At 53.1% G+C, this 24906-nt stretch overlaps 4 protein-coding genes across 9 annotated transcripts; 2 read left to right on the top strand and 2 right to left on the bottom strand.

Moving 5' to 3' along the window:
- Positions 1 to 53: 53 nt before the first annotated feature.
- LOC128267084 (serine-rich adhesin for platelets) lies at positions 54 to 9010 on the bottom strand. Its single transcript, XM_053003874.1, has 8 exons — positions 9005 to 9010; positions 6730 to 8906; positions 6003 to 6660; positions 3653 to 5657; positions 1235 to 3544; positions 974 to 1168; positions 784 to 897; positions 54 to 716 (listed from the first exon to the last, which is right to left on the bottom strand). The coding sequence occupies exons 1-8, from the start codon at positions 9008 to 9010 to the stop codon at positions 532 to 534; spliced, it is 7650 nt and encodes a 2549-aa protein (XP_052859834.1). The 3' UTR covers positions 54 to 531.
- A 581-nt stretch (positions 9011 to 9591) lies between these two features.
- On the top strand, positions 9592 to 10258 carry LOC128267754 (28S ribosomal protein S18c, mitochondrial). Its single transcript, XM_053004657.1, has 2 exons — positions 9592 to 9718; positions 9782 to 10258. Exons 1-2 carry the CDS (start codon positions 9676 to 9678, stop codon positions 10180 to 10182), a joined length of 444 nt encoding a protein of 147 aa, XP_052860617.1. The 5' UTR covers positions 9592 to 9675; the 3' UTR covers positions 10183 to 10258.
- A 661-nt stretch (positions 10259 to 10919) lies between these two features.
- Positions 10920 to 14534, top strand: LOC128267083 (kinesin-like protein Klp61F). Its single transcript, XM_053003873.1, has 6 exons — positions 10920 to 11005; positions 11080 to 12556; positions 12626 to 12785; positions 12861 to 14155; positions 14223 to 14375; positions 14442 to 14534. Exons 1-6 carry the CDS (start codon positions 10920 to 10922, stop codon positions 14532 to 14534), a joined length of 3264 nt encoding a protein of 1087 aa, XP_052859833.1.
- A 441-nt stretch (positions 14535 to 14975) lies between these two features.
- LOC128269279 (novel acetylcholine receptor chaperone) lies at positions 14976 to 23403 on the bottom strand. 6 transcript variants are annotated; one of them, XM_053006698.1, is made up of 5 exons: positions 23295 to 23403; positions 22266 to 23216; positions 16787 to 16925; positions 16404 to 16555; positions 14976 to 16340 (listed from the first exon to the last, which is right to left on the bottom strand). In XM_053006698.1, the coding sequence occupies exons 2-5, from the start codon at positions 22374 to 22376 to the stop codon at positions 16272 to 16274; spliced, it is 471 nt and encodes a 156-aa protein (XP_052862658.1). In that variant the 5' UTR covers positions 22377 to 23216; positions 23295 to 23403; the 3' UTR covers positions 14976 to 16271. The 6 variants fall into 6 exon arrangements, with proteins under 6 accessions (XP_052862658.1, XP_052862661.1, XP_052862662.1 ...); XM_053006701.1 differs by having other exon boundaries at positions 22266 to 23037; positions 23248 to 23397; XM_053006702.1 differs by having other exon boundaries at positions 22266 to 23037; positions 23264 to 23379.
- Between the last annotated feature and the right edge of the window lie 1503 nt (positions 23404 to 24906).

Raw genomic sequence — 24906 nt, 5'->3', positions numbered from 1 at the left:
ATTCAACCAACCGAAGAATGTTTGTACTGAATTTAGTAGCTTAGTTTATTGTGGATGAGTTTTTGTACCGGCTGGCAAAAACGAAGATAAAAAAACGAAATCCTCTATTAAAAGCTTAATGCGCGCACTACCGGCTGAAGGTCGCCTATCAGAAACAGTATTTACAAAACCTAAACACTACACAGTACGGCCGTTTGTACTGACGTTCCGGTTCCGTAACGATCCTTAGTATGTTTACGAGTAAAAGAGCTGGCTTATCCTAAGGGAGAGATGTTTTACACATCCGTACGTACAGATTTCTACACCGGTTTCAGGTGTGTCAAATACCACGATAAGGTTGATAAAAAACACGCTTAATAAGAAGAGAACACGCTTGATATCAGTGTGTTGCCAGATGAAAATCTTAACTTCGTTTTGAAGCAAATCCTGCCAGGATGGAGGTCCATTCCGCCGAGAAGTCGAGAAAAGTGCAAAAGTGCAACATACCAACAAAGTAGGCGTCCGTTTGGTAAACTGCGACGACTGCGATTCTTATTGCGCCGCACTGGCACTGTTCAGTTTGGCCTGCTTTTTGTTTTCCCGCTCGCGCCGCCGCAGCTTCTTGCGCCGCCGGTCGATGCTGGCCAGTTCGGCCTTGATGGCGTTGTACGTTTTGCGCAGTTCCTGAATCTTCTTTTTCAGTATCGCTATCCGCTGGTTAGTGTTTAGGCTGGGGTCTGTGAAAACCGGAAAACGGCACGCCATCAGTAAACGGCCCAATTGTCAATAACCGGTGGAGCTTACCTAAGTTCACCAGGAAGTTGTACTGGCCAGCGCGGCCCGATTTGCCCCCGGTAATGAGGGCCGACGCTCGATGGAAAGCGGCCAGTGAGTCCGAATTGTCTTCACTGTCGGAAGCTGCGGGGTTGAGGGGAGAAGAGATAGAAACGGTAACGTGGGACTGGGCTACTTTGATCCGGACACGGATACGTACCGTTGTTTGTAGCCGTTCCTCGCTGGCTGCGACCGTAGCCGCTGCTGGAACCACCACCATTGTTTGCACTGCTGTACCCACCACCACCACCACAGGCAAAGCTGGAGTTTACCGTCCGCCGCCGCTTGTGAGTCGGTTCTTCACTCGGTTTGCGCTGGCGCCGTTTCTTCAGCGGTGACGACTCTTGATCGTGTGCTAAAAGGCGACAGCAGAACGAAGCATAATGTCACACCGATCATAGTTCACATTGAGTACACTTACCCTCATCCTGGCTGACGGAATCCCGCGGTGAACTGTTCGGTGTATCAACCGCAGACTCAGCACCACCACCTTTGGCACCGCTCCCGCCACCAACCGGTCCCATCACGCGCGACGAAGCGTGACCAAACGGAGCACCACCACCACCACCACCTTGTACGCTGCTCGTGCTGCTGATCGTCGTGTTTCCGGCGATCGTGATCGTCACCACCGGCGGTTCCAGATCCATCGGTACGTGCTTCAGATCGCTGGCCGTCTGAATGGATTGCGGTGGTAGAAAAGCGGATGCGAGCGGTGGCTCGGCGTACACCTTTCGGCCCCCACTGGCCGGTGGCAAACGGTCGTGATCTTTCGGGGCCGGTGAACCGGGGATCGTCTCCTCGCAGAGTAACAGCGAGAGAGATTCATTGTTTGCCTGCTGTTGCTGTTGAGAGGAAGATTGTTGCCCTAGCTTGTCGTCGACCAGTTGGCACGGTTCTTGATTCCCACCACTGGAAGTAGTAATGACCGACGACGACGACGACGACGACGACGGAACGGAGCATAAGGCAGCAATGGTTAGCTCTACCTTTTGCGAAAAACGATCAATTTCTGCCTGACGATCCGTCTGTTTCTTCAGCTTCAGATAGCTCTCCGAGCCGAGCCCACGGTTGACCGTGTTCAGTTCGCTCTGTATGATCGTTTCCAGTAAACTTTGCTTCGCACCGCCACCGCTCGGCGGCTTCGGTTTGTCCGCCACTACCACGTTGGCCGCGGTGACCGTCGCTCCCGTAGCGGAGGAACATGAAGACGGAGGTGCTGTGCGGTGTACAGTTGTTGGTGGGGTTGAAATCGTTTCGTCCTTGGGCTGCGTCGTTGCGGTTGCGTCGTGCCCGAAAATGATCTTCTCCTTGTCCGCCACGGCTGCAACTGCAGCGGCCGATGCGGCCGATGCCATCTCGAGGGTAATGGAGGTGGTGGAGGGTTGTGACGATGTGACAATGGTCGCCGCGGTCGATGTGATCCGTGGTTTCTCCTCAAACAGTTCCTTTTTCGCACCAACCACGGCTGACGTTTGAAGCTTCATACTTTGATCGTAGTGTACGATCACTGCCGTTGCGGTGCGCTCGTGTTGTTGTCCGGGCGCATTAATACGATCGGTGGTCGGTAGAGTCGCAGTGGCAGCGAAGGCTGCCAGATGGGCCGCACCGGATGGTGGCTCGCCACTGCCCTGCGATTCCGCATCCTCGATGATGAGCCGATGCTCGGAATCGTTACTGTCGGTGGACTCGTCATCGTGTGTGAAGGACGATCGTGGATCGTCCAGCTTACGGATCGACTCCGTGAGGTCGTTGCTCCGAGCTGCCGGAGGAAGGTGGTCCATCAATTTGCCGTGGGCACCCGTTTGTGGTGGTGGAGATAGTACCGAAACCGTGGCCGGTGGTGCACCGGCAGCCAGCGGAGAATTGTTTGGTTTCGGAGCACCAACCCGCGATGGTTCTTCTGATTCTTGTCGTGCCGGAGTGCCCGGCGGCGTTGGTTCGGCCTTTGTCTGCTGCTCCGCTACCGAACCGGGATCCACTTTGAGTGGCACCGGAGTCGGAGAGTAGAGGGTCGCGTTGGATGATTCCAGTTTTACGACGGACGACACTCCGCTGGGTGTTCCGGTGCTGGGAACGATGGAAGAGGCGGCGCATGATATCGCCAACGGAGTCTCCAGGGCACTGCCGCCGATCGGGGTCGGTTTACTGCTGTGCATCAGCGGATGATGGTGCATCGAGCTGGGCATAAACTTTAACGGAAGAAAGTCCATCTTTTCTGACTTGACGGTGGGCATCGAGTGCTGCTGCTGTTGCTGCTGCTGTTGCTGCTGCTGCTGTTGGCTCAGTGCCTTCAGCACTTTGTCCGCGATCGAGGGCGGCTTTTTGACGGTCGGTGCATCGAACTCAAAGTTCATGTCGTTAAAGTACTTTTTGCAGTTCTCTAACGTTGGCTCTTCCTTCTGCTTATCGTCCACTGCAATGGCCAGCAGGACGGAAGTGGACGGTCCTTTGCCGGGCGCAGTCATCAGATTGCCGGCCGAACTGCGATCACCCGATGCGGAGAGTGGTGTGCCGGCAATAACCGGTGTGAAGATTCCCGGTGCCGTCGCCGAAACCAACGGTGGTGCCGCCGTGGTGGTGGTTTTAGTTTCCTCCTGCGCCTTGACCGCCTCATCCTTGGTCAGGGGTTGGTTGGCCACAAGGTTGAAGCTGGGCGATTTACGGAGCACATCAAACGTCGAGTCACTCTTGACGGGAGTGACGATCGTGCTGAACGGTGTTGCGATCCCCGCTGCAGGCATCACGGAGGCGGTTGTTGCTACTGACGACGACGACAACATAGCAGCAGCAGCCTTCTGTGGTGTTGTTTTGTCGACCGGCACAGCAGCAGGCGTTGCACGCACGTTCGCTGTCGACGGGTCGGTCGGTTGATCGTCCTTTTCCTTCGTCTCACGACGGACACCAGTTTTCGCTGGCTTGGCTGGTTCCGCAGTGGTCGGCGGTTCGACCGCTGCCACCGGTTTGTGGGGGGACATCTTTTTCGTTCGTTTCACCGCACCATAGCCACCAGCGCCGCCACCAAGTGATGGCGTATCGGGTGGTTCGGTGCTGTGAAGAGCACCTTTACGCTGCAACGGTTTCTTGCGCTTATCATCCAACAGCCCAGTACCGGCGGAGGCCACCGGCGACGCAACGAGTGCTGGCGTTAGCGAGCTGACCACTTCGGCCGGCGGAACGTCCGAGACGAGCTTTCGGCTGGCACCGGTCACCTCCGGGTCATCAAACTCGTCTTCGGCCTCCTTAAACTCGTAGATGTCGGAAATTTTCTCATCCATCCGGTTGGCGGTCGACTCGAATATGGACTTGATCGACAGGGCCTCCTTGCTGAGCAACTTGTTCTGGGCCGGCGTCAGCGTGGACGAGGAAAAGTGTTTCTTTTCCCCCAGCAGCTGCCCAGCACCGTGTTTTAAAGGGCCACCAACGGTCGCGGTCGGTGGGCCTGCTACCGCCGGTACGGGGTTACTGCCACTGCTGACCACCAGTGCGCCTTTCTTCTCAGACGCGACCCCACCGGGAACCCCCGCGAGGTTTGCGGCGCTACCGATGGCTGAAAAATGTTTCTTCTCCGCCCGGAGAGCGGCCAACGTGCTGCTACTGCTGCCGGCGGCGTGTGCGATCGAAAACGGCGCTATCGATACCGATGCCAACGCCGCCGTCGTGGCCGGGACCGGTGCTGCTGACGAGATCGAGTTCGCGGAAAGCACACTGCTCAGCGTTTTCCCGATCACGGAACCGGCACTTTCGTCCAGCGTGGCCAGCGAAGACGATTTGGGCGATTTGATTTGCGCCTTCGTTTGACCGGAACCGGTGCCGGGGCTGGTGATCGTTATGACGCTCTGAGCAGGTGAAACCGATTCACTCTTGACCGGCGTCGCTTTCGACGCGGCGACCGGTGACTGTTTCGTGCCAGGCGGGGACGCTAGCTTCGTGGCCGCTGCGGGAGAAACCTTTTCATCGTCCTCTTCCTTCTTCGGCCAACTTCCGTGCGCCACGGGAGTAGCGGATGGTTCCGCTTTAACCGGAGACTCTTGCTTCACCGCCTCAACGCCGATCGGGGTGGAATCGGGTGGTTTAGTGTCAACGTTGGCCCCGGGTTCAGCAGACACGTCACGCAAGCTACAAAATGCCATCTTTTCCGAGTTGGCAATGATGGTCGCCGCCGTTCCGTAAGTTTTGATCGGTGGTTTACTAACGGACGGCGAGCTGCTCTCTTCCTTCACCGCCGCCGCCGTCGGTTCGGATTTGATGCTTCCGAGCAGCCCTTTTACATCCGTCAACCTGGCAGCGGCAGCGGCGGCAGCAGCGGCGGCTGCGGCCGTGGTACCCGGACGTACGAGTGGCGCATCGGTGGACGAGGAATCGTCCGGCTCACAAAGCCCACCGGAACGTTCCGGGGACGAGGACAGCTTGGGACTGGAGACGATCAGTGGTCCTCCCTGCAGTGGCGTTTCGGCCGTGTCCGAATCGACCATCGTCGTGATCGGCGAGCTGGAGAACGCTTTGTTGGACGACTGTGAGCTGTCTTCCTCGCTGAGCGTTTCCGATTCGGAGGACTTTCCCGGTTCATCGTCCTCTTCCGTTACGGTCGATTCTTCCTCTTTCACGCAGCCCGCGATCGTTGGTTCCTCCTTGATGGCACCGACCTGTGCCGCCGACGTCGTCATCGCCGTACCACTGCGTGCGGTTGTCGCTTCCTGCTTCGGTTGTAGCTTGGCGCTCACCGATGGCCCATCACCGGCCGCACCGGTCGCCGTCGTGGTCGTTGTCGTCGTGGTGGTCGTATCGGAAGCCGGTGAGCCCGGTGATTTGAGCTCCTTGAAACCTCCCTTCATCTCGGAACGGATCTACAACGATAGCAGGTGGTCGATCGAAAGGGAGGATCGTACACGGGCGAAGAAAGAGATCGGTGGTTGACACGGATTAGCCGAATTGGAAGAAAGATTAACAGAAAACGAATGAACAGAAAAAAATGTTACAAACCGTAGAGCGCAAGCAGAATTTGGCGAAATCGAAGCGAAGGATACGGGACATTTGAAGTAAGTGGAGTATGAGAAACGGGGATCGAGAAAGAGAGAGAGAGAGACAGAAAAAAGGGAGCAGAGATGGAGAGAAAGAAACAGAGAATGGTCCCCGGTTAGTAATGATCTGGATCGAGCGGTTAAATGCGGTGCAGTTGGTTGGGAAATTACTTGTTTGAGATCATAGTCACGGCCACCACCACCACCACCACCCTTGGTTGCTGCACCGTTGGAAAACTCGTCGGAGATGGCCGCAGCATCGGACGACGAACCGGCCTCGGCGGTGGTACTTACTTTCGTGCTCGTGGACGAAATCGAGATGGACGAGTTGGACGAGGTCGTCGACGAGGTGCTGTTCGTGGTGCACTTTTTCATCATCGGCTCATCCGAATCGGTGTCGCTTGTGTTGTCCGGATCGGTTGGCACCGACAGCGAGGACGAAATGTCCGTATTGTTCGACGTTCGCCGACCGGCCAGTGCGGCAGCGGCGGCGGCCGTCACGGACGAGAGCGAGCCGGAGTTGGCCGCGGAACCAGAACCCCGGGTGAGGGGCCGCCGGTTCGACGGTGTGGCCGGTGACTTTGTGCGACCCACGTTCGGTGTTGTCGCCCGCGGGGTCATACTGCCCGGACCACCGTCACCCTTCGAGTTGCCACGGATACGTTTGCCGGCTCGGGGCGTCTTATCGCCCCCGGATCCGGGTCCGGATTTATTGCCACCCGTGGGGGCATTATTCGACGAACTAGAGCTTGAGTTGGATTTGCCCTTCTTCGTTTTGCTGTTGGTTAAGTTTTCCGCAATCCGTTCCTTCCGAACCCATTCGTCGTACCTGAAAGGCAGGAAACAGTAAAGTGGGCTACAGTTCAGCGCTACGGCGCTCCCCCCTCTCCGCACGTACCTTGTGTTCCAACCGGTGTAGTGGACCAAGTAGATCGGGCTTCCCTCTTGGATCGCAATTTCGATCACCTTCGCCTCGTACGTCACTTTCTGTTCATCGTAGTACACTTTGAGCTTATCGCCTGCTTCGATGGGGAAATCGGGTGTTGATGCACCGCCAGGGCTAATGCCTCTGCCTGGGTGGCCTACGGTGCCTGATCCACCGCCGGGACCATCACCGTTGGGACCACTACTGCCACTGCCACTGCTCTGACCAGTCTGACCGCTGGATGGCGCGGCGGAAAACTTTTCCGGTTTGGCACTCGACGGTCCTCTGGGAACGGTGGTGGTGTTCCCACCGCTTCCACCGCTGCCGCCACCGCCACCGCCTGACGATCCTTCCCGATCGTCCTTTTTTGAATCGACCGAATCAGCATCCTTCCGTTTGCGGCCACGCTTCTCCACGATCGTGTCGATCGTTTTCGAAGCGACCTTGCTGGGCACCTTTTCCTTCTTTGCCGCCGCCGCTATGGACACGGCCGTTCCGGGCGTGGGTCCGCCATCTTTTTCTTCCTTTTTCCCTCCACCATCGGCCGATTTCGCCTCGTACGACGGTGTTGCCGATTTCTCCTTGTCCCGGTCTTTGCCTTTCTCCTCGAACTTATCGACCAGTGCCCGGACCTTGCTACCGCCACCGTGGGCGACCACCTTGCGCTTGCTGCTGGTGGTTGGTCGCAAGGTGGCACTTTCGGCCGTACTCGATTCACTGGTGTTGCCCGATTCGTCGATGGCCGAGTTCCCAGCCGGCCCACCTGTCGCATCACCGCCGCCACTACCCGAACCGGAACTGCCGGACGATGCATTGACACTCGTGGCACTGACGGTGGTGGCAGCGGCCGCCACTGCTGCTGCCCGTTCCTTGGCGGTTAGTTTTTCCTTCTCCGGCAGCTTCGGCGACTGCACGGAGCTGGCCCGCACCAGGCTGCGGCCCTTCGAGCGGCTCGTCTTCGGGTGCGGCACCATCGTGCAGCCCAGCTTCCGGTTGAACTCTTCGAACGAGAACAGGAACTTTTTGTACGCCTGCTTCACCAGATTCGTGATGCTGGCCGTGGCCGGTGAGAAGCCCAGCCGGAGCGCAATCTGTTTCCACTGGTTCTGGCTCGTGACCCGGTTGTAGCCGTGCAGCTTCTGGACCGCCCGAAACAGGCGGTACAGATTCACGTCCCGGTTAATGATCGACGGCACCTTGTTCAGGGGCGTCCCGCGGTCGTCCATGAACTTGTACAGCTGCGCCACAAAGTGGTCCTTCTCCTCGGTCGGCTCATCGTCCGAGCTGTCCGTTTCGAGCTCCTGCTCCGAGTCGCTACAGCTGTCCGCCATTCCGAACAGCGCCTCGCGGTCCCAGTGCGGAGGCAGCACATCTTTGTCCATGTACTCGATCGCGGCCGACACGGCGGCCGCTTCCGATCGGTTCACGCTGTCTCGCGTAAACTCGGTCGCTTCCTTCTTCGGCACCGTGTAGTACCGGCCGTCCTTGAACGAGCGCACCAGGTACTCGTCCTTCACCCGGATGCGCACCGTGTCCTGGGCCGTCGGTGCCACCACCAGCCCCGGGAACCAGTTCTCCTTCGGGTTTTTCTTCTTGTTGTCGCTCGTCTCGACGCACACCACCTTGCCAATGTTTTCCTCCTTATCGCTGGCGGCCGACCGCGAGTGGGGCGTCGGTTCATCGTCCTCGTCCGAGCTATCGTCGGGCATCAGGTGCCGTGATCTGCGACCCCTTCGGCCTCCGATGACCGGATTACCGAAGTGTTCCGGGTGTGTGAGTGGAAGTTGGTCGAGCGTTTCACTCTCGTTAAAGTGGCGGCCACTCTTCAGGCACAGGGCGCTCCGCCGGAGTGTCGTAATGTCGCCGTCATCGAACACCACCGTGTACTGGGAGCAGTCCTGGATTTTCGTCAGCGTGGCCTCCACATACTCCTTGCGCTCCGGGTGCCGCACCTCGACCGTGGCCCCGACACGCAGCGCGCCCTTGATCTGGTCGTCCGACACGACGCCGGACCCGAGGCCGGCCTGCTTGTACGCGACCTTGCATTTGATGTTCCGTACCACCTTGCGCACCTTCGCCTCGCAGAAGGCCCCCTTGTATTTGGCGCTTACTTCCGTTCCAACAGTCAAATAGGGGGGATCGTCCACTTGCTGCTTGCGCGGAACGCAAACGAGAAAAACAACGAGAAAAAGAAAAGGAACTTTAACCTCACGAAGGACACTCGGGGTACGTGCGGTGTCAACCTTACCTGCATCTTCTGGAGGAAATAGCGCTCAAAACTAAGATTATCGCTAACAATCGCCACTTTTACGGGTTGTTTGCTGCTTCTGGGTGGCCAAAGTGCATATTATTATTCAACAACGTATTGCGGCTCTCGCTACCGTAGCCGTGGCGTGCCGTGGCTTGTGGTTGATTGTGCGTTCGTTTGTGTTTAATTTCCACCGAATCGTATCCCCGATTCACTGTCCAGTCTGGCGTACCGAGAACGGGGTCATGTTTTGGTTACAAATTTGGTCGAAACGGGGTCGCGTTTAACTAATGTCGCCGTAATCACTCCGGAACACAGAACCGATGCACTGTGACATTCTACTACGCCTGGCCAATGATGATGATGATGGCGCTCGCGTTGCACATTATCGCGCGCTTGGAAAACGCGTAAAACCTAGGGCTATGGGTTAGGGGCTAGGTGTTTCCCCTTTGCCAATCCGAGCCAACGAGTGGTCGCTGTCACGTAGCAGTACTCGAATAGAAAGCGCCTGCTCGATTGCCCGAATATTGCTCGAAATCGACAATAAACTTTTATCTCTTTCTAAAGTCGAGCACACGATTGTATGGGTGTCAGTGATTGCTCGTAGAAAGTAAACAAAACACATTGCAAGTGAAAGAAGCACGTGAAAAATAGCAAAAATCTCTTTCGGAATGATATCACGTCTTTCAATAAAGGCCACGAGTGGCATGTGGAGTGCGTATGCTTGCTCTGCCCACCGGACATGTTTTATCATCGTTGGTTCGTTCTTCGTTCCAGGTTACATAAACCGCACGGTCTGCGTTCGGCCGGCACAAATCGGAGGGGCATTGACGAGGAGCCGGAAACAACACACAGACCGGTCCGGTAGCGATGCCCCCGTTGAGCTGGAAGCAAACCCGTTCGCTAAAGAGCAACCAAAGTGCATCCTCTGCAAACATGGCATTAGTCCGGACTACAAGAACGTCCAGTTACTGTCGCAGTTTCAGAGCCCGTACACTGGTCGCGTGTACGGGCGTCACATAACCGGCCTGTGCAAGCAACGGCACGAACAGGTGGAGAAGGAGATTATCAAATCACAGAACGCTGGCCTCATTCCCACCTATCACAAGGCGGTCGAATTCCTGAGCGATCCGAAGCTGTTTGATCCGGAGAAGGCAGTACGTCCTCATAAATATTGAAAACCGAGCACGCCTTGCATGTAGATTCTTATTTTGTTTCGGTCAATGGTCAATAAAACTGCGCGCCCATTAGAATAGAATCCCACAATAGATCGTTGTTTTACAGGTTGGGTTGGAAAGAAAAATAAACAGGTGATCATCGAACGAGGTGGAATAGAAAGCAACAGATCGCACATCGTTTGTGATTGTTCCATCACACTTTCGCTCTCACTCTTGCACGCACTGGATCATGCAAACAGCTCGAATGGAATCAAAGAAATGTAACCTTTGGATGTAATTTAACAGTAATTAAACAAAAATAAGTGCAGCTTTAAGATTAATTTCATTTCTTTTAAGATTTATTTGCAATTTACTTTTTCCCGCAAACATTCGCTCCCGCAGCACACCATTCGAGTAGTCGAGCAGTAGGTGTTGCCAACTGTGCCGAACCGAACGACAGCCGAACGTTTTGAATGGAAGCGAGCAAACGACAAAGAACCCAAACGGTCCCAAACGGTTCTGTGTGATTGTGCCAAACTAACAAAGTGTCCGCGGTTCGGTTGCGTGTTTTTCGGGAACACAATCGTATTAATCATATTTTAACGTTCGAAAACGAGTACGGTCTGTCGCCAGTTGGCACAGCTTACTTAGAAACAGTCCACAGCAACACACACCGCAAGCGACCCGGTATTCGCAGCAAAGTTCACAGTTGAGTTGTGAGGGCTGGTGATCCGGTCCGGTCTGCAAAAGTGTCAAACATGGACGCAAGTAACGGGAATCATTCGAACAGTGGCGGGAAGCCGATCAAATGTAATCAGAATGTTCAGGTTTATGTACGCGTTCGGTAAGTGCACCGCACACACGGGTGGCGCAGGAAGTTTTCGGTGTTCTGACACAAGCTTTGTACCTATTTTGCAGGCCCACAAATACCCGCGAAAAGTTGATACGCTCCCTCGAAGTGGTGGATGTGGTGTCACACCGGGAGCTGCAGCTGAAATCGACCTATCTCGATTCGCGAACGTCGAAAAAGTTTACCTTCGACCGGGCGTTCGATGCACAGTCGAAGCAGCATGAAGTTTACCAAGCGGTGGTGGCCCCGTACATCGAGGAAGTGCTGTCCGGGTTCAATTGCACCGTGTTTGCGTATGGGCAGACCGGCACGGGCAAAACGTTTACGATGGTGGGCGAGGAGGAACCGGAACTGAGTGCCGCTTGGGAGGACGACACCAGCACGGGCGTGATACCGCGCGCTGTCAACCACCTGTTTGACGAGCTGCGGATGACGAATCTCGAATTTTCGATGCGCATCTCGTACCTCGAGCTGTACAACGAGGAACTGTGCGATCTGCTGTCGACGGACGATTCGGTCAAGATTCGGATCTTCGACGACGTCCAGAAGAAGGGTTCGGTCATTGTGCAGGGGCTGGAGGAGATCCCGGTGCACAGCAAGGACGACGTGTACAAACTGTTGGCCAAGGGCCAGGAACGGCGCAAGACGGCCTCTACGCTGATGAACGCCCAGTCGTCTCGATCGCACACGATCTTCTCGATCATCGTGCACATCAAGGAAAACAATATCGACGGTGAGGAGATGCTGAAGATCGGCAAACTGAATCTGGTCGATCTGGCCGGCAGTGAGAACATCTCGAAGGCGGGCAACGAGAAGGGTATTCGGACGCGCGAGACGGTCAACATTAACCAATCGTTGCTGACGCTCGGGCGCGTCATCACGGCACTGGTGGAGAAAACGCCCCACATTCCGTACCGGGAGTCGAAGCTGACGCGCCTGCTCCAGGAATCGCTCGGGGGCCGCACGAAAACGTCCATCATTGCCACGATATCGCCGGGCCACAAGGACTTTGAGGAAACGCTCAGCACGCTCGAGTATGCGCACCGGGCCAAGAACATCCAGAACAAACCGGAAGCCAACCAGCGGCTGTCGAAGAAAACGGTCATCAAGGAGTACACGGAGGAGATCGATCGGCTGAAGCGGGATCTGATGGCGGCCCGGGACAAAAATGGCATCTACTTGGCGGAGCAGACCTACAACGAGATGGTGTACAAGTCCGAGTCGGCCACGAAGGAACTGAACGACAAATCGGCCCTCATCAAGGCAATGAAGGAGGAACTGTCAAAAAAAGAATCGATTTTCAAGGAAGTATCCGGCAGTTTGGCCGATCGCGAGGAAGAGCTGCGCCGTACCGCACACGATCTGGGGCAGGCACGCGTCGAGTTGACCAGTACGAGGCGTAGCCTAACGAAAACGAAACGACGGTACGTCGAGAAGAAGGTGATCCTCGATCATCATCTGAAAACGGAACAGGCACTCACTGGGCAAGCGAAGGAACTGATCAACGTCGTTGAGATGGTCACGGAAGACACGAACGGCTTGCACGTAAGTTTCTGCACGGAATGTGGGGAAATTTGCATAATTGCTAAACATATTTTTTTCGCCTCGCCACAGGATACGGTTGATCGACGGAAAGAGATCGACTGTCGAAACAAGAATGCAACCGGAAAATTTGTCGATTCGGTTCGGCAGCGAATTCGAACGATCGCTGGCGATGTGACGGGAATGGTGCACGAGTGCAGCCAACTGACGACTGCGCTGAATTCTGGACTGGGTAAGGGTGCTACACTACTGAGGGGTCTCCAAGATTAACGATTATCGTCCCCGTTCTATCTCCGTGACCCTTCAGAAAGTTACAACCAATGCGAGCAGGAACTGTACTCCCAAACGACGGGCCACCTGGCGACCCTGGACATGGTCAATCAGAGCCTGATGCAGCAAAACAGCTCACTGGCCGAGTCGCTAAAGAGCACCATCGCAGCCCGACTGGATGGCAGTGGCGAAGAATCGGCCAAATACCTGGAACAGGTTGACCGGCTGCGGAGTTCGATGATGGCCCAGTTTGTCTCGATATTGGCAGGGCTTAAGAGCACCATCCGGGAGACGGTACACCGTCAGCAAGACGACCAGCGCCAACAGTTCCAGGCCCTGCTTACACACTGCCAAACGTTCGAAGGCAAAAAAGCGCAATTCTGTGCCTCACTAAAAGACCAGCTCAGCGAAGTCGACAAGCTTTTGGTGACCTTCGACAACAGCCGGGAACGATTGCGCGAATTTGGCGTGCGATCCCAGAGCGTACAGCACGAAACCCTCGAAGCGGTAAAGGCTATCGAAAGCGCTAAGGCACTGGCGCTGCTCAATGCCAAAGCCCTCGAAGATCAACTTACCGGCATCTTGCAGCGGATGCACGGCGTCTCGGAGCAACGTCAACAGTTGACCGACATCGTGGATGATGTTTGTGGGGACATCGAACGCAAACAGCAGACTGCTGGGGAAGCGTTGACGACGATGGGGTGTTCGATCGCACAGGAAGAAACTATCGACGGTCAATGCACCGCCGACCGAGAACTGTTGACGAAACGGGAAAGCGAACTAATGACGCAGCATCGGAACAGTTTCGAAACGAAGCTGGAGGAGGTTCGTTTGACCGGCACGATCGAAACGAGCTCACGCGAGTTGGCCACTACGATCGAACAGGAGCGCCTCCGATTGACCGATGCGCAGCAACACATTCGACAGTGCCTGGACACTTACGCCGGTTCGCTCGGGTCACAGAATGCGGCCTTCCAGCAATCGCAACAGGACACGTTAACCCGGGTGGCACAGGGTGTGCAGGCGCAGCAAAGCGCACGCCAGCAGTTTGCTGGTGCGGCCACCGGCCACACACAGCGCATCGTGCAGGCGCTCGGTGCGTACGCACACAAAGCCACCGATCAGCAGCTGGTGGATCTGCAGGCCGAAGTGGAACGCTTCCATCAGCGCGATCTCACCTTCTACCAGCCGACCGGCCAAACACCGATCCGCAAGAAGGTGCCGTATCCGCGAGAGATTCCCATGACCTCACCGGACGAGCGCATTCTGCGCAAGTACTGGCGTGATCGGGCCGCTACGGACGCGGGCGATCCTTCGATGACTATTTGCGAGGTAACACATCCAGCCTATTATTGTGTGCTCTCCGCTCTTTTTTACAGTTCTAATGTTTTTGTGTCAGGACGGTGAGGAACTGATAGCTGCACTCGATACGAGCTACAACCGATGCGATGAAATCCGGAACTCGACGCCTCTCCTCCAGAAGACCATCAACGTGCTGGACGACGATCGGACTCACTTCAAGGAGCTGCAAATCTCCAACATCGATTCGAAGGTAAGGTGCCCCCGGTGAATGTGTTGGTCGGGCTCAGTACAATCACCTCCTGTGCTCCTGTTGCAGATCGGATCGGTGCACTTACTGGACGACAGTGGCGAAGGCGACAAGGAGAACAAGGTGATCACGGAGACCGGAAGTATCGTTGAGTTGGCGTGATTGGCGCAAAACTCGGCGATCGGACAACGACACGACGACGGCACACGCCCTCGGCAGCATGGCGATGTGCTCGTTTTAATTTGTTTTCCTGTATGGGTCCTGAATGATAAGACCCTTTTGTAACGGACGGATTCTAATCTACACAGGCGTGGCGGGGAGTTGCTTTTGTCTACTTGTGAAATCGTACTTTCGACATTGTTGCACCGGGATCGGGTCTATGTTCCCTTGCCCTGGCTTTTTCTGTGTAGCAGTAATTGAATCATTTTAAAATGAAGCAAATGCGCCCGCACTGCCTTGTAGGGGTTACTGTAATCATTCCCATCACTTGGTGTGGACCATCTTTTTAATGTTCTTTTAAAAATAAATCTAATCAACAACGACAAAGTGTTAAAATTTCGGGTTTCAGTTGCTTTCCTAACTGTAGTCGGTCGTTTTACGTTACGATATTAGAACAACAACGTTCATTTGGAGTTAGTTCTTGTCAGAGTGTATTTCTTATGCGACCGCTCGCTTGGGCCCGGGACGCTACAGCTTATTTTCGATTCTTCAGAAAAGTTTCGTTCTCGGTCGAAGCAGTATTCAAAGTGTTGGATGCTATCCATTATCGCTGGCGCACCGCATCTTTGCAGTTCCTTACACTGGTCAACGATGACGGCTTAAGTTTTTGTCTGTCGGTTATCTACTGCTTGCTTGTTGACCCTTTGGCAGGGTGTAAAGATGCCGATGTCTGGGTACAGATATGCGCCTGACCCTCTAGCGAGGATCCTACAACCATTATAAGTGCTATTACTGTCACTGTGTGCCCATTACTTGTGCCATTATGCGTCGGGTTAATACACCTTGATGGATTTCCATCCATGTTGTGTGACGCTTACTATTAGTGTATAGGTTAACCTTAAAAACTTCAGCGCAGAAGGTTGGAGACTCCACGCCACCGGGGAAATAGGATTGTACAGATTGGTTAGAGAGTCGAATTGTTTCCTTTTATTATGATCACATAGCCAAAGATGGACGCGTTAAGGACACAGAAATAAGAACCGAATGTTGCTTAGATCGGGCTGCTTAGTTACTCAAATTGTACAAGTCTTAGTTTATTTCTCCTCCCTTCGATTGCTCTCAAATCTCCTTCGTCGCCCCTGTTGTTCGCTATTTTGTGTGATTTGTTGCGCACTAAGAAAGATTGAAGAAGATCACACGGATCACACGGATCTCCAGAGAGAGAAAGAGAGAGAGAGCGCCGTTTTGTTGTTGATGTATGAACAAATAAGGTATAGGATAAGTCATAATCATTGTTTCCCGTATGTCGTATTGAATTCTTGTCGTTTTTCCTCTACCAATCGCTAATCACTAGCTCAGCTTGGGTTCAGTGTGTGGATTGGGCAGCATTCGGGCGCCATTCGTGGGCTCCCAATGCAATTTCCCGCGCCGGCGTGATGATACTGCGCGGGGGGCCAGCTAGCAGGGCCCGGTGCTGATTGCTGGTTGGTGTAGAGCATGAAACCGTGCGTATTTCTCAGAGTAAATCTTTTTCCTCACTTTCCACCATTTTTGCGGGGTTTTGCGTAAAATGGAGGAGAAAATGTTGGCTTTCCGTTGTGCTGTTAAGCTGTTAGAAGAGGCCATCGTTGCGTCGGGAAGCCATTTCCGTTTCCGTTGAGAAATGATAAGCGGGAGCTGTGAGATCATCAGTGAGCCACGGGACAGGATGAGGACGACCGCTCTTGTACGGGAGCCGCCTTACTCCTGCTTCAGGCCATTGGCAGTGGGCTGACCGGCGGCCGCCAGAGCCGCTTCCCGTCGGCTTGCCTGAGAAGAAACACACACACGGGTAAGCACGGGTCACCCAAAATACCTTCGAACTCTCCATACCTGGAACCATATCACTAGCCGACCGATGAGCATGAAGGTGAAGACCAGCGCGGGGCCGGACCGCTCGAACGGATCGCTCACCATGTAGTGCGAGTACACGGCCAGGAACATCAGCATCAGCAGCGTAATGTTGGCAGCGTTCTTTACTTTGTCTAATTAGATCGGAACGGAATGGATTGCAATATGCGTTAATATAGTAGGATAAATTCGAGCTTCTAAAGGCCGGCGAGGTCGAGTAGAAAACGATAAATTGCTCCGGCTCCGTGATTGATTCCAAACATGCCGTCGTCTCCCGGAGCGCAAGAATAGCAAAAAATAGCTTCCGATAGCCCCAGCGGTTCACCTCGCACAAATGTTTTCTCTCTCCCTCGCAGCATACTTACGGCTGGGAATAAGCACCATGGCCAGCCCGCACAGCACCTCCAGACCGCCGACCGATCGGCGGTACCATTTCGAGGGTATTTTAAACTCCAGCAGCGTCGAGAGGGGAAATACTTTCGCGTACTTCACGTAGTTCTTTCGCTGTAACGAAAATCGTAAATTGTGCCGGACCATTAGTTATGTGGAGCTGGAAAGAGTAGAGTGCGCCAAGAAGTGGGCAAGAACAGGTGGGCAGCGTTCCGGCGGGGTGATTCATTTGCCTCACCCGACGACAGGCTTGTTGCGGTGCACAATGGGCGTAATGTTTTGTTTATCAAGCAATTGATAAGAAAAAGTACCGATCGATGCCAGACACGGACCCGTGATGGGCGCCATCAATCTTCTAAACTCTGTCTCTCTCTCGCACCCGTAACATGAGCGCATGTTAACGACGTCCCAAAAACACGTGGTGGCGTCTAGTCTAATAACCTAGTCAACGGGGCCCATCGTGCAGTCGATCAATCACATGAGCAACTCCGGGCGACCTTCAGCTTCCTGTATGCAGCCGCGTTCAAGGTTTGCAGCGTTTTATTTATACACCTTCCGTTTATGCTCACGACCCACAGTCACGAGCTGCATTCTGGTCAAACCTTCGGCTCCGGGAAGCTACTGGGTGCTGGGGATGCATTTTTTCCGCCAGAGTATAAGTTTTAAAAATAGGACCCTGCGCTGGGGCGGTAGTCGTTGGGGCCCAAAATAGAGCCAGACTGTCTTAGAGTTCACGGACCCTTCACTAGGGTCCAAGCGGTCGTGCGCCGAAGTCTCTCATAATTGAGGCAACGTTTTCGTTACACGACTGAGAGAGAGAGAGAGAGCAGCACACAACAGGACTCAGAGTTGATTATCTGACACGTGTTAGGGGCACACACTGTGTTTGGACACTTGCGTCGTAGGCAACCGGAAGGAAGTGAACGAAGTCGATCGTAAACGAAAAACACGATCACGATCGGAATGCCATGTGGATCGTCGGGCTAATGTGTTTGTGTGTGCTCGTTTTCCTTTTATGAACCGAGAACGACCATGGCCGCGGAGAGAGTGCCGCCGGCAAATGGTGGTGGCTAGGCACGTGTAAATAAACAGACATATCGCGCGCTGGTGCCAAATTTTACCCGTTCCGATCCTCCGCGCCAACATTAATCAAAACACGATGGCGTGCAGTGGAACGGAGAGTGTGTTTGTTTTCTTATTAACACCGGTCCGGCCAGGTCAGACAGCGGGCGGAATCAGAGTTAAACATTTGGAGTTCCAGTTTCGGCTTATCCTTCCACATTCAACAGGTCTAATGGGCACGACCGCATTCAACAGCTAGAAAAGAGTGCATTGCGCCAGAAGGAGCCCTGCAGGTGTTAAAGTAAATGTTAATGACCAATTTACATTTGTTGTTGCTGATTATTTTCGACAAAATGTACTAAAATTGTTTTTCTTTGGTGCGTAAAAGGCAACGTGTTTGTCGCGTGATGGAGGCGCCCAGTAACTCAGCTGTCTGTCACACACCCGACACCCGGTGATTACGTCGAACAATTGACGCAAGTGGTCCCCGATACTGTAGCGCATTACGTCATGTGTCCCTAACGAGAGCTAAAAGCATGCCGCGTTTCAACGCGTTCCACTCACTCAGCTGTGATGCGCAGAGGTTAATGGTCTGCTATCGGAGAGAACAGGTTAATGCTTTATGAAGCGACACCTGCCCCAACGTGGAATGGAGACATCACAGCCACAGATCGGCTGGTGGTAGTCAGAAAGGAAGGTCGTGCCAGAAGCAGAACTATTTGTAACCCTAAAGCTGATGCGATCACCCTTTCGCGGTTTCGCGGTGTGCAAATGGTTATGTTTTCAAACTCTAATCAACAGTCCGTAATGGCCCCCAAGTGTCTCCGCTCGCCTCCTGACCCATTCCGTGGTCCACCGACACCGATTGTGTCGTGTGTAGCAGCGGTTAGGGCGCTTGTACGCGCGCGTGAAATCCAGGGAGACTGTCGCGTTTATTTTTATGCGGCCGGCCACATCATCAGCTTTTCATCGGCCACTCGCGAGGATCGTTCGGTGCCGCGGCGAAGGTTGACAGTTCATCTGCGCCGAGCTGAGAGCGGGTACGGGCGCGTCGATCGAGAGTACGATCATTTCATTCTGAGCGCGCTACATCAATGACACAAGCCCGCAGATGTGGCACATACGTGGCGCATACGTCCGGCATCCATCTGCGGACTTCTTATTTCGAAAGCGATCGCTCAATCAATCAGCAGCCACGGCAGGCCGAATGGCTTCGATCTTCAAAGCGGTAGTATCGACAACGAATGCGCGTTAGGAATGTCGTTGCCTGATGGCTTGACTAGAACTTGACCCATGGCCATTTGTGTCGGGGCATGAGTGAAACAGCAATACGACACACATCGAAACACTGTGCTGTGTCTTTTTCGCTCTCCCTCTTTTTCTATCTGTTGTGGTTCCTATTTATACGCAATACCCAGGATCGGCCGTTGACCAACCGCAACCCGAAAGCGAACGATGATGATGATCGCTCAAGCCTCAAGTTCAAGTGATTTGGTCGACGTTGGTGCACGGCCCGGCGCGGCCATTTGGCAATCGAGCGATGGCGGCCTCTGTTTACTTTGATTGACCGATGGCCCGATGGTCACCACCTCATCGCATCGATCCGCTCTCGATCCGCTGTGGTGTGTGTGTTATGAACGCGCTTTTCATCATTTCCCCGAACCGAGCACCGACGCCATGCCGCCTTGACCGTTGGCCATCGTCAGTCCGAAGTGGCCGAAAAGGAAATCAAAAGCCGATGGCCGAAGTTTTGTTTATAAATACCAGACGCCGCTTGCTGCCGTTGTGTGGTGGCCTAACAAAATTGTACCATTTGGTGACACTCGGCCAATTTTTCTCCTCAAATTGCATAATTGCCGAGCGCCCTTGGGGCACTAGGCGGACCTGTTGCAGTCGGGAGAACCTCGAAAGCCACTATTTCGCCCCATTGCCATGGTCGACGACCGTGATCAAGGTTCAGGCTGCGGATCGTATTTGTTTGAAAAATTGGCTTTTGTTCTCCGCGCGCTGTATTAAATTGGATTGCTTGGCGGTGCATTTATTTACCAAATCCAACTCACGTCCGACGTGATCGGTCGATAAAGTTGCCTCCGCTGCCCCGAGCACGGCCCCTAGCAGTTTTCCCTTGGTTAATGAATAATTTAAGTGTAGGGTAATAGGTTTTGCCTCACCAAAACCGTAACGCCTGCGGTTTTGGCAACGGAATGGAATTAATCTGCCACCCGTGGGCCTGTGAGGTAGGGAGCGTGGGCCGACGAAGGTATACGCCGCCGAAAGGACACAGCGCAAGCCACACGTGGGCCGCTAATGTGATTTGCAGCTAATGATGGGATATCGATTTATGGCCGATCGGAGATAGGGGAGGTAACGTCACTATAATTTGCTGCCAGAAAATAATCGACCAAAGTGGCGTGTTATGTTCTCATTTGGTTGACATTTTTCGCCCTTCCACTCGCTATCTCTATCTGCGGTGCCAGACGGCACGAAACAGTTACGCGCAACATGTAACTTGGTGTCAAATCTGTTTCGTGCCGTGTAGCAGGTGAAATATTACAGCAACAGAAACAACTAGTAAGAGAAATGTATGTTATTGCTGAAATGGAGATAAACTTATAGTTAAAATTCAAAATAACATCACAAATAAAAATCTTTGCTTGTTAACAAACCTCTGTTTTCGTTTGTTTGTAAACAAACCTCTGTTTTCGTCTGTAATGCGCCCTGTTGCAGGGTCTGCAGACCCACAAAGCTTTTGACACCTACTGATCGCTTTACTGTCAAAATTGTCGCGGTTGGAGGCTGTAATATCGTTTGTTTCGTGCCGTGTGGCAGCCCAGTATCGCTCCCTTCTTGATGACCGTTCGATCCGTTCGATTTCAATATTCATTTGATATTCATCATGTTCTTATTGTTCAAAATATCGACCAATATGTCATCATCGATATGGTTCTGAAATGGATATTATCATTTCTCATGAAACACGTTTGATAAATGAAAACTCGTAAAATGTTTCCGAACATAAATTCGGGTGCCACTTCAATCCCATTGGCGGAAAACTTAACTCAAGTGCAATGTAAAGATCGAAGTTACCATAGGCAACAGCCGTTTGCCATCAGAGCAAACATTGTAAATCGTACCATAGCAAAAATGTAAAGAAATTCGCGAAACAATCCTCTGAGATTGTATGCCACAATATACAGACAAATTTTTCAGATGGGGTCGGAAACTAATTTTGCCATCCGATTGCAGCTCGATAATCAGCAGCAACCCTCTCGGAAATAGAGGGTTTTGCCGAGTGCATTCTCACACTGACACTGTAGTGTGCGGCTGTGTGACGGTGTAAAGAATAAACTCTGAATGAAAAAACCAAACAATCTCAATCAAATCTCGCGCTGACCACAAACGCTTCCCGTCCCCCGGGGGCGTTGGGGGGCCTACAAACGTGTTGGCGAAAAGTGTTGTTGGCGGTTGTTTTGAAATTTTACCATTTACTAGCAGCACAAGCAACTGTTGGTTCCGAATGTGAGATTGTCAAAGAATTCGGCTAAGGCCACCCGATAATTCACACGGCGCGGGCGGGAACGGGAAACAGGAAACGGGTGGAAACCAAAACAAAATATTACAAATTTAAACCCTCTATTCACTGTTGTGTCTGTGTGTGTGTGTGTGTGGTTTTTGTTAAATTTAAACTCTCTCAAAGCCACACGGCGGAGGACAACGGCAACGTTCGACGAGCGCGCGCGAAACGGTGGACAACCGGCCATCGTCTTAGAGTGTCCTCGTTCTGACAGGGCCAACCGATCTTCCGCACGCGTGTATACTAGTGTGAGCCAGTTGAGGCATCCACACTGCAACGCTCCCCGTGTGTCCCCGGCGTCGACACAACCTGGGCGCAAAATGTTGCAAAATGTACGGTGACCGGTCTGCCTGCAGGTGGCTATTTTAATAAGTTCAAACCTTTCGGCTCTGGTGTGTGTGTGTTTCGAGCGAAAAGGGGGGGTGTTTACTTTGGGTTGACAACCCACAGCGACTTCGATTTCTTGTTTAATTCGAAGAAACCAAAACACTAACCTGTGGTCTCGGCGGTGTAAAATGTTAACATCCGATATTGCGAACAACAAACGAAACGCTAACGAGCTTCTCTTATGCCAAGTCACACGTACACACCCATATCTGGTCCGACCCTCTCCGACTGTGGTATGCCAGATCGGGGGCACGAATTATTCGATGCATGCACAAGTGTCCGTCAAACTCTCGAGCATGCCCCGAAGGCACTTAAATCAAACCCACGGGCCGCCTATCGTGCCCTATTAACATTGTTGCAAATGCTAACACACGGAACCGGGCGGGAGCCGCCGATTGGAAAGGCCATAGCCGCCGCCACCACAGACTTACCAAGTCCCGGTGCAGATCCTTGCTGATGTGGGGCGATATTTTCATGATGCCGATGAAGATGAAGAACAACCCGAGCAGTATCGAGAGGCTCCTCAGCACCAGCGAGGACATCTTTTGCGTGTTGTGCGTAATTTTGCGGCTTTTGCTGGTGACGGTTCGGACGTGAATCGGGTTGAATCAGCTTGGGCTGATTCGGTTCGGCTTCGAGTTTTGCAGGGACACTGTTCACTGGATTCGGCGTTACCCTCTATGCAATCATTGGACTGCACTGCGCTCTCCCAGCACTTTGATTTCGATTCGATTGGGAAGCGCCTCTGGGGCTTCTATCTTCACACTCACACACACACACGTGCTTTCGGCGGTCGATTGTAGACGGGCGTGCCTGGTTCTGGCACGGTCAACTAGCCACGGCTGGTAATTACTTGGCCCACACGCGACAGTCGCGTCACAAGCTGTCCTAGGCGTTTCACTGAGCACGGCCGCTTCACGGACGACGGGCTAGGGCACGGACACGACACGGTCACCACCAATCAATAACCGAGGGCGGCGACGACCAGGACGACGACAACGAGCCAAGGTGCTGACGGTGCTGGTTGCTGCTGCTTCCGTTGACTCGCCGCAATGTTGATGATACATGGGATACTCGCGCGCGCGTGAGTGAGCACGCAACAGCGGCCGGGCGAGCGAGCGAGCGAGCGTGCGTGAGGATGCGCACGCGTTCAAACTGGAGAGCGCTGGCGGCGGCAGCAGGACCTCGGCACGTAAACACACGCTACGGAAGGAGTTAAGTGTCAACGAACGGACGGATTTCCGGACCGAGATTCGAGAGAGAGACGGAGTTTGACAGTCGCAGTTTGACCGTTACACTTTGAATTCGAATGAAAAGAAACGCTCTAGAAGGCAGGGATTTTAACGCCTTGCTTTCTTGGAATTCTAGGACTCGCAATTCGGCTGCTTAAATAAAAAATAAAACCGAACTAACATTAAATTGCAAGGACCTTCGCACGTTTTCTATTCGCTTTCAATTACATTTCGTTTCCCCTCTATCCCTATCTCTCTGGCGCTTCGCCACACGCGCGCACACAGCTCGTTCGCTATTTTTGGCCCCGATCGTGTTGTGGCCACGCGGACCTCCGGTATCACACTGATGCCGCATCCGTCGTGGCACGGATTCGCGTGGCCAAATGGTCCTCTCACGGTTGCTAAAACCCGGCTCACTCTCTTTCTTCGCTCAACCGTCACTGGGGAGCCACACGGTGCATAACTGTAACACGTAACACGTAACTTAGTGTCAAATCTGTTATGCGCCCTCTATAACGTCATGTTATAGGGTCTGCTGAGCCACAACGCTTTTGACACCTGGTCGCTGTACTGTCAAAATTGTTATATCTGCTGTTATGCACCGTGTGGCACCGCAGTTAGAAACGTAAAAGAAAGAAGAAAACGTAAAAAAAGAAGAAACATCGGGACAGCGCCATTGCACTAGCCGCGGCGACTACCGGAAGCAACACTTTCGATGGTGCATGTCTTAGCTAAGATTTCAACGGTCGGGCGGTCGGGCTCAATCTATTTTTTAATTCGTTAATTCGTTTCATTGTTTGATGTATTGTATTTAATCTAGTAGATGATATCGAAGTCCGGTAACTACGTAGCGGTACAATATCGGATTGTTTAGAGAAAACACACAACACGACTTATTAAAAACTAACTTAAAACGCTTTATTTTTCTCACGATCGCTTCACTGTCCGCTCTCTGCTTAGCTTTTTTCTTCGCATACTTTTGCACGCTCCTCTGCGGTTGCCTATTGCTTTTACGCTCCCGGGGGCACTACACACACTGCATCATGATGCTCCGTCGCTCACGCAATACAGGTTTGATAGAAACATAAAATTACAGCAAATGTTGCGAAACAGAAAAAAATGAATCCACACTATCGTTTAAGCTATATAGCAGCGCTCCAGGCCTCTACAACTTCTCTCTGCGACATTCGTCATAATTGTTTTACTCGAGTTAAATCGATACGCGCTCCTCTGAGATTTGCCTTTGCTTAGCCCTATCAGAAATTAAATGTGTGTGTTGCGCGGAACACGCGGAATACTTTTAAAACGGAAAATACTTGCACAAAAAGCCGCTCAAAATACGGTACGAGTTCCAAAAATGCTCTCCCTCTTTGCTCGCTCAAACGCGCACGATCGATGGCGGTACTGTGCTGTGTCCGTCCCTCCGTACACTACCGCTGCAAGCAAAACAATACATAACCTAGCGCCAGCCGCCGCGGTTTTCGGGCAAGGAATCACACAATCGGATACTGGAAAATCTACTCCCCTGCGGTGCGGGCTTTAGAATACTTTTCTGGAGTACACCGTTCGCTAAATGCGAATCGAATATGGAATCGGTTGATCACCTTCGTCGTCGTGTTTTCTGCTTTCTGTCCTCGCATTGGGAAGTCGTTGGCACGTCGCGTATGTTGTATATCTATTTAAAAAAGTGGTCAGTTCCGTTGGTTGTCCTACGCCACGTAAAGTGCTATCATGCTCTCACAGATACCGTTGGAGGGAATCGATTGATTTCGTGTGTTTACTCTTAGTCCTTAGTCCACGCGCCCGCAACTGAGAGCCCAACAAACGGAGCACAGCAGGA

The sequence above is a fragment of the Anopheles cruzii genome, chromosome 2 (assembly GCF_943734635.1).
Source record: "Anopheles cruzii chromosome 2, idAnoCruzAS_RS32_06, whole genome shotgun sequence".
Taxonomy (NCBI): Eukaryota; Metazoa; Arthropoda; class Insecta; order Diptera; family Culicidae; genus Anopheles; species Anopheles cruzii.
Note: the sequence above shows the minus strand (reverse complement) of the source record. Positions and strands in the feature narration are given on the sequence as shown.

Excerpts from the sequence above, each read along its gene's own strand:
- LOC128267084 (XM_053003874.1), bottom strand. Across the intron at positions 3,545-3,652 it reads CCCGTCGACAGCGAACGTGC|CGGGGATCGCAACACCGTTC; the intron begins GTGCAACGCCTG and ends TGATGCCTGCAG. Across the intron at positions 717-783 it reads CAACTTCCTGGTGAACTTAG|ACCCCAGCCTAAACACTAAC; the intron begins GTAAGCTCCACC and ends CGGTTTTCACAG.
- LOC128267754 (XM_053004657.1), top strand. The coding sequence starts at position 9,676 with ATGATATCACGTCTTTCAATAAAGGCCACGAGTGGCATGTGGA. Across the intron at positions 9,719-9,781 it reads GGCCACGAGTGGCATGTGGA|GTTACATAAACCGCACGGTC; the intron begins GTGCGTATGCTT and ends TCTTCGTTCCAG.
- LOC128267083 (XM_053003873.1), top strand. The coding sequence starts at position 10,920 with ATGGACGCAAGTAACGGGAATCATTCGAACAGTGGCGGGAAGCCGATC. Across the intron at positions 11,006-11,079 it reads CAGGTTTATGTACGCGTTCG|GCCCACAAATACCCGCGAAA; the intron begins GTAAGTGCACCG and ends CCTATTTTGCAG. Across the intron at positions 14,376-14,441 it reads TCTCCAACATCGATTCGAAG|ATCGGATCGGTGCACTTACT; the intron begins GTAAGGTGCCCC and ends CTCCTGTTGCAG.
- LOC128269279 (XM_053006698.1), bottom strand. The coding sequence starts at position 22,376 with ATGTCCTCGCTGGTGCTGAGGAGCCTCTCGATACTGCTCGGGTTGTTC. Across the intron at positions 16,556-16,786 it reads CATGGTGCTTATTCCCAGCC|ACAAAGTAAAGAACGCTGCC; the intron begins GTAAGTATGCTG and ends CGATCTAATTAG. Across the intron at positions 16,341-16,403 it reads GGCTAGTGATATGGTTCCAG|GCAAGCCGACGGGAAGCGGC; the intron begins GTATGGAGAGTT and ends GTTTCTTCTCAG.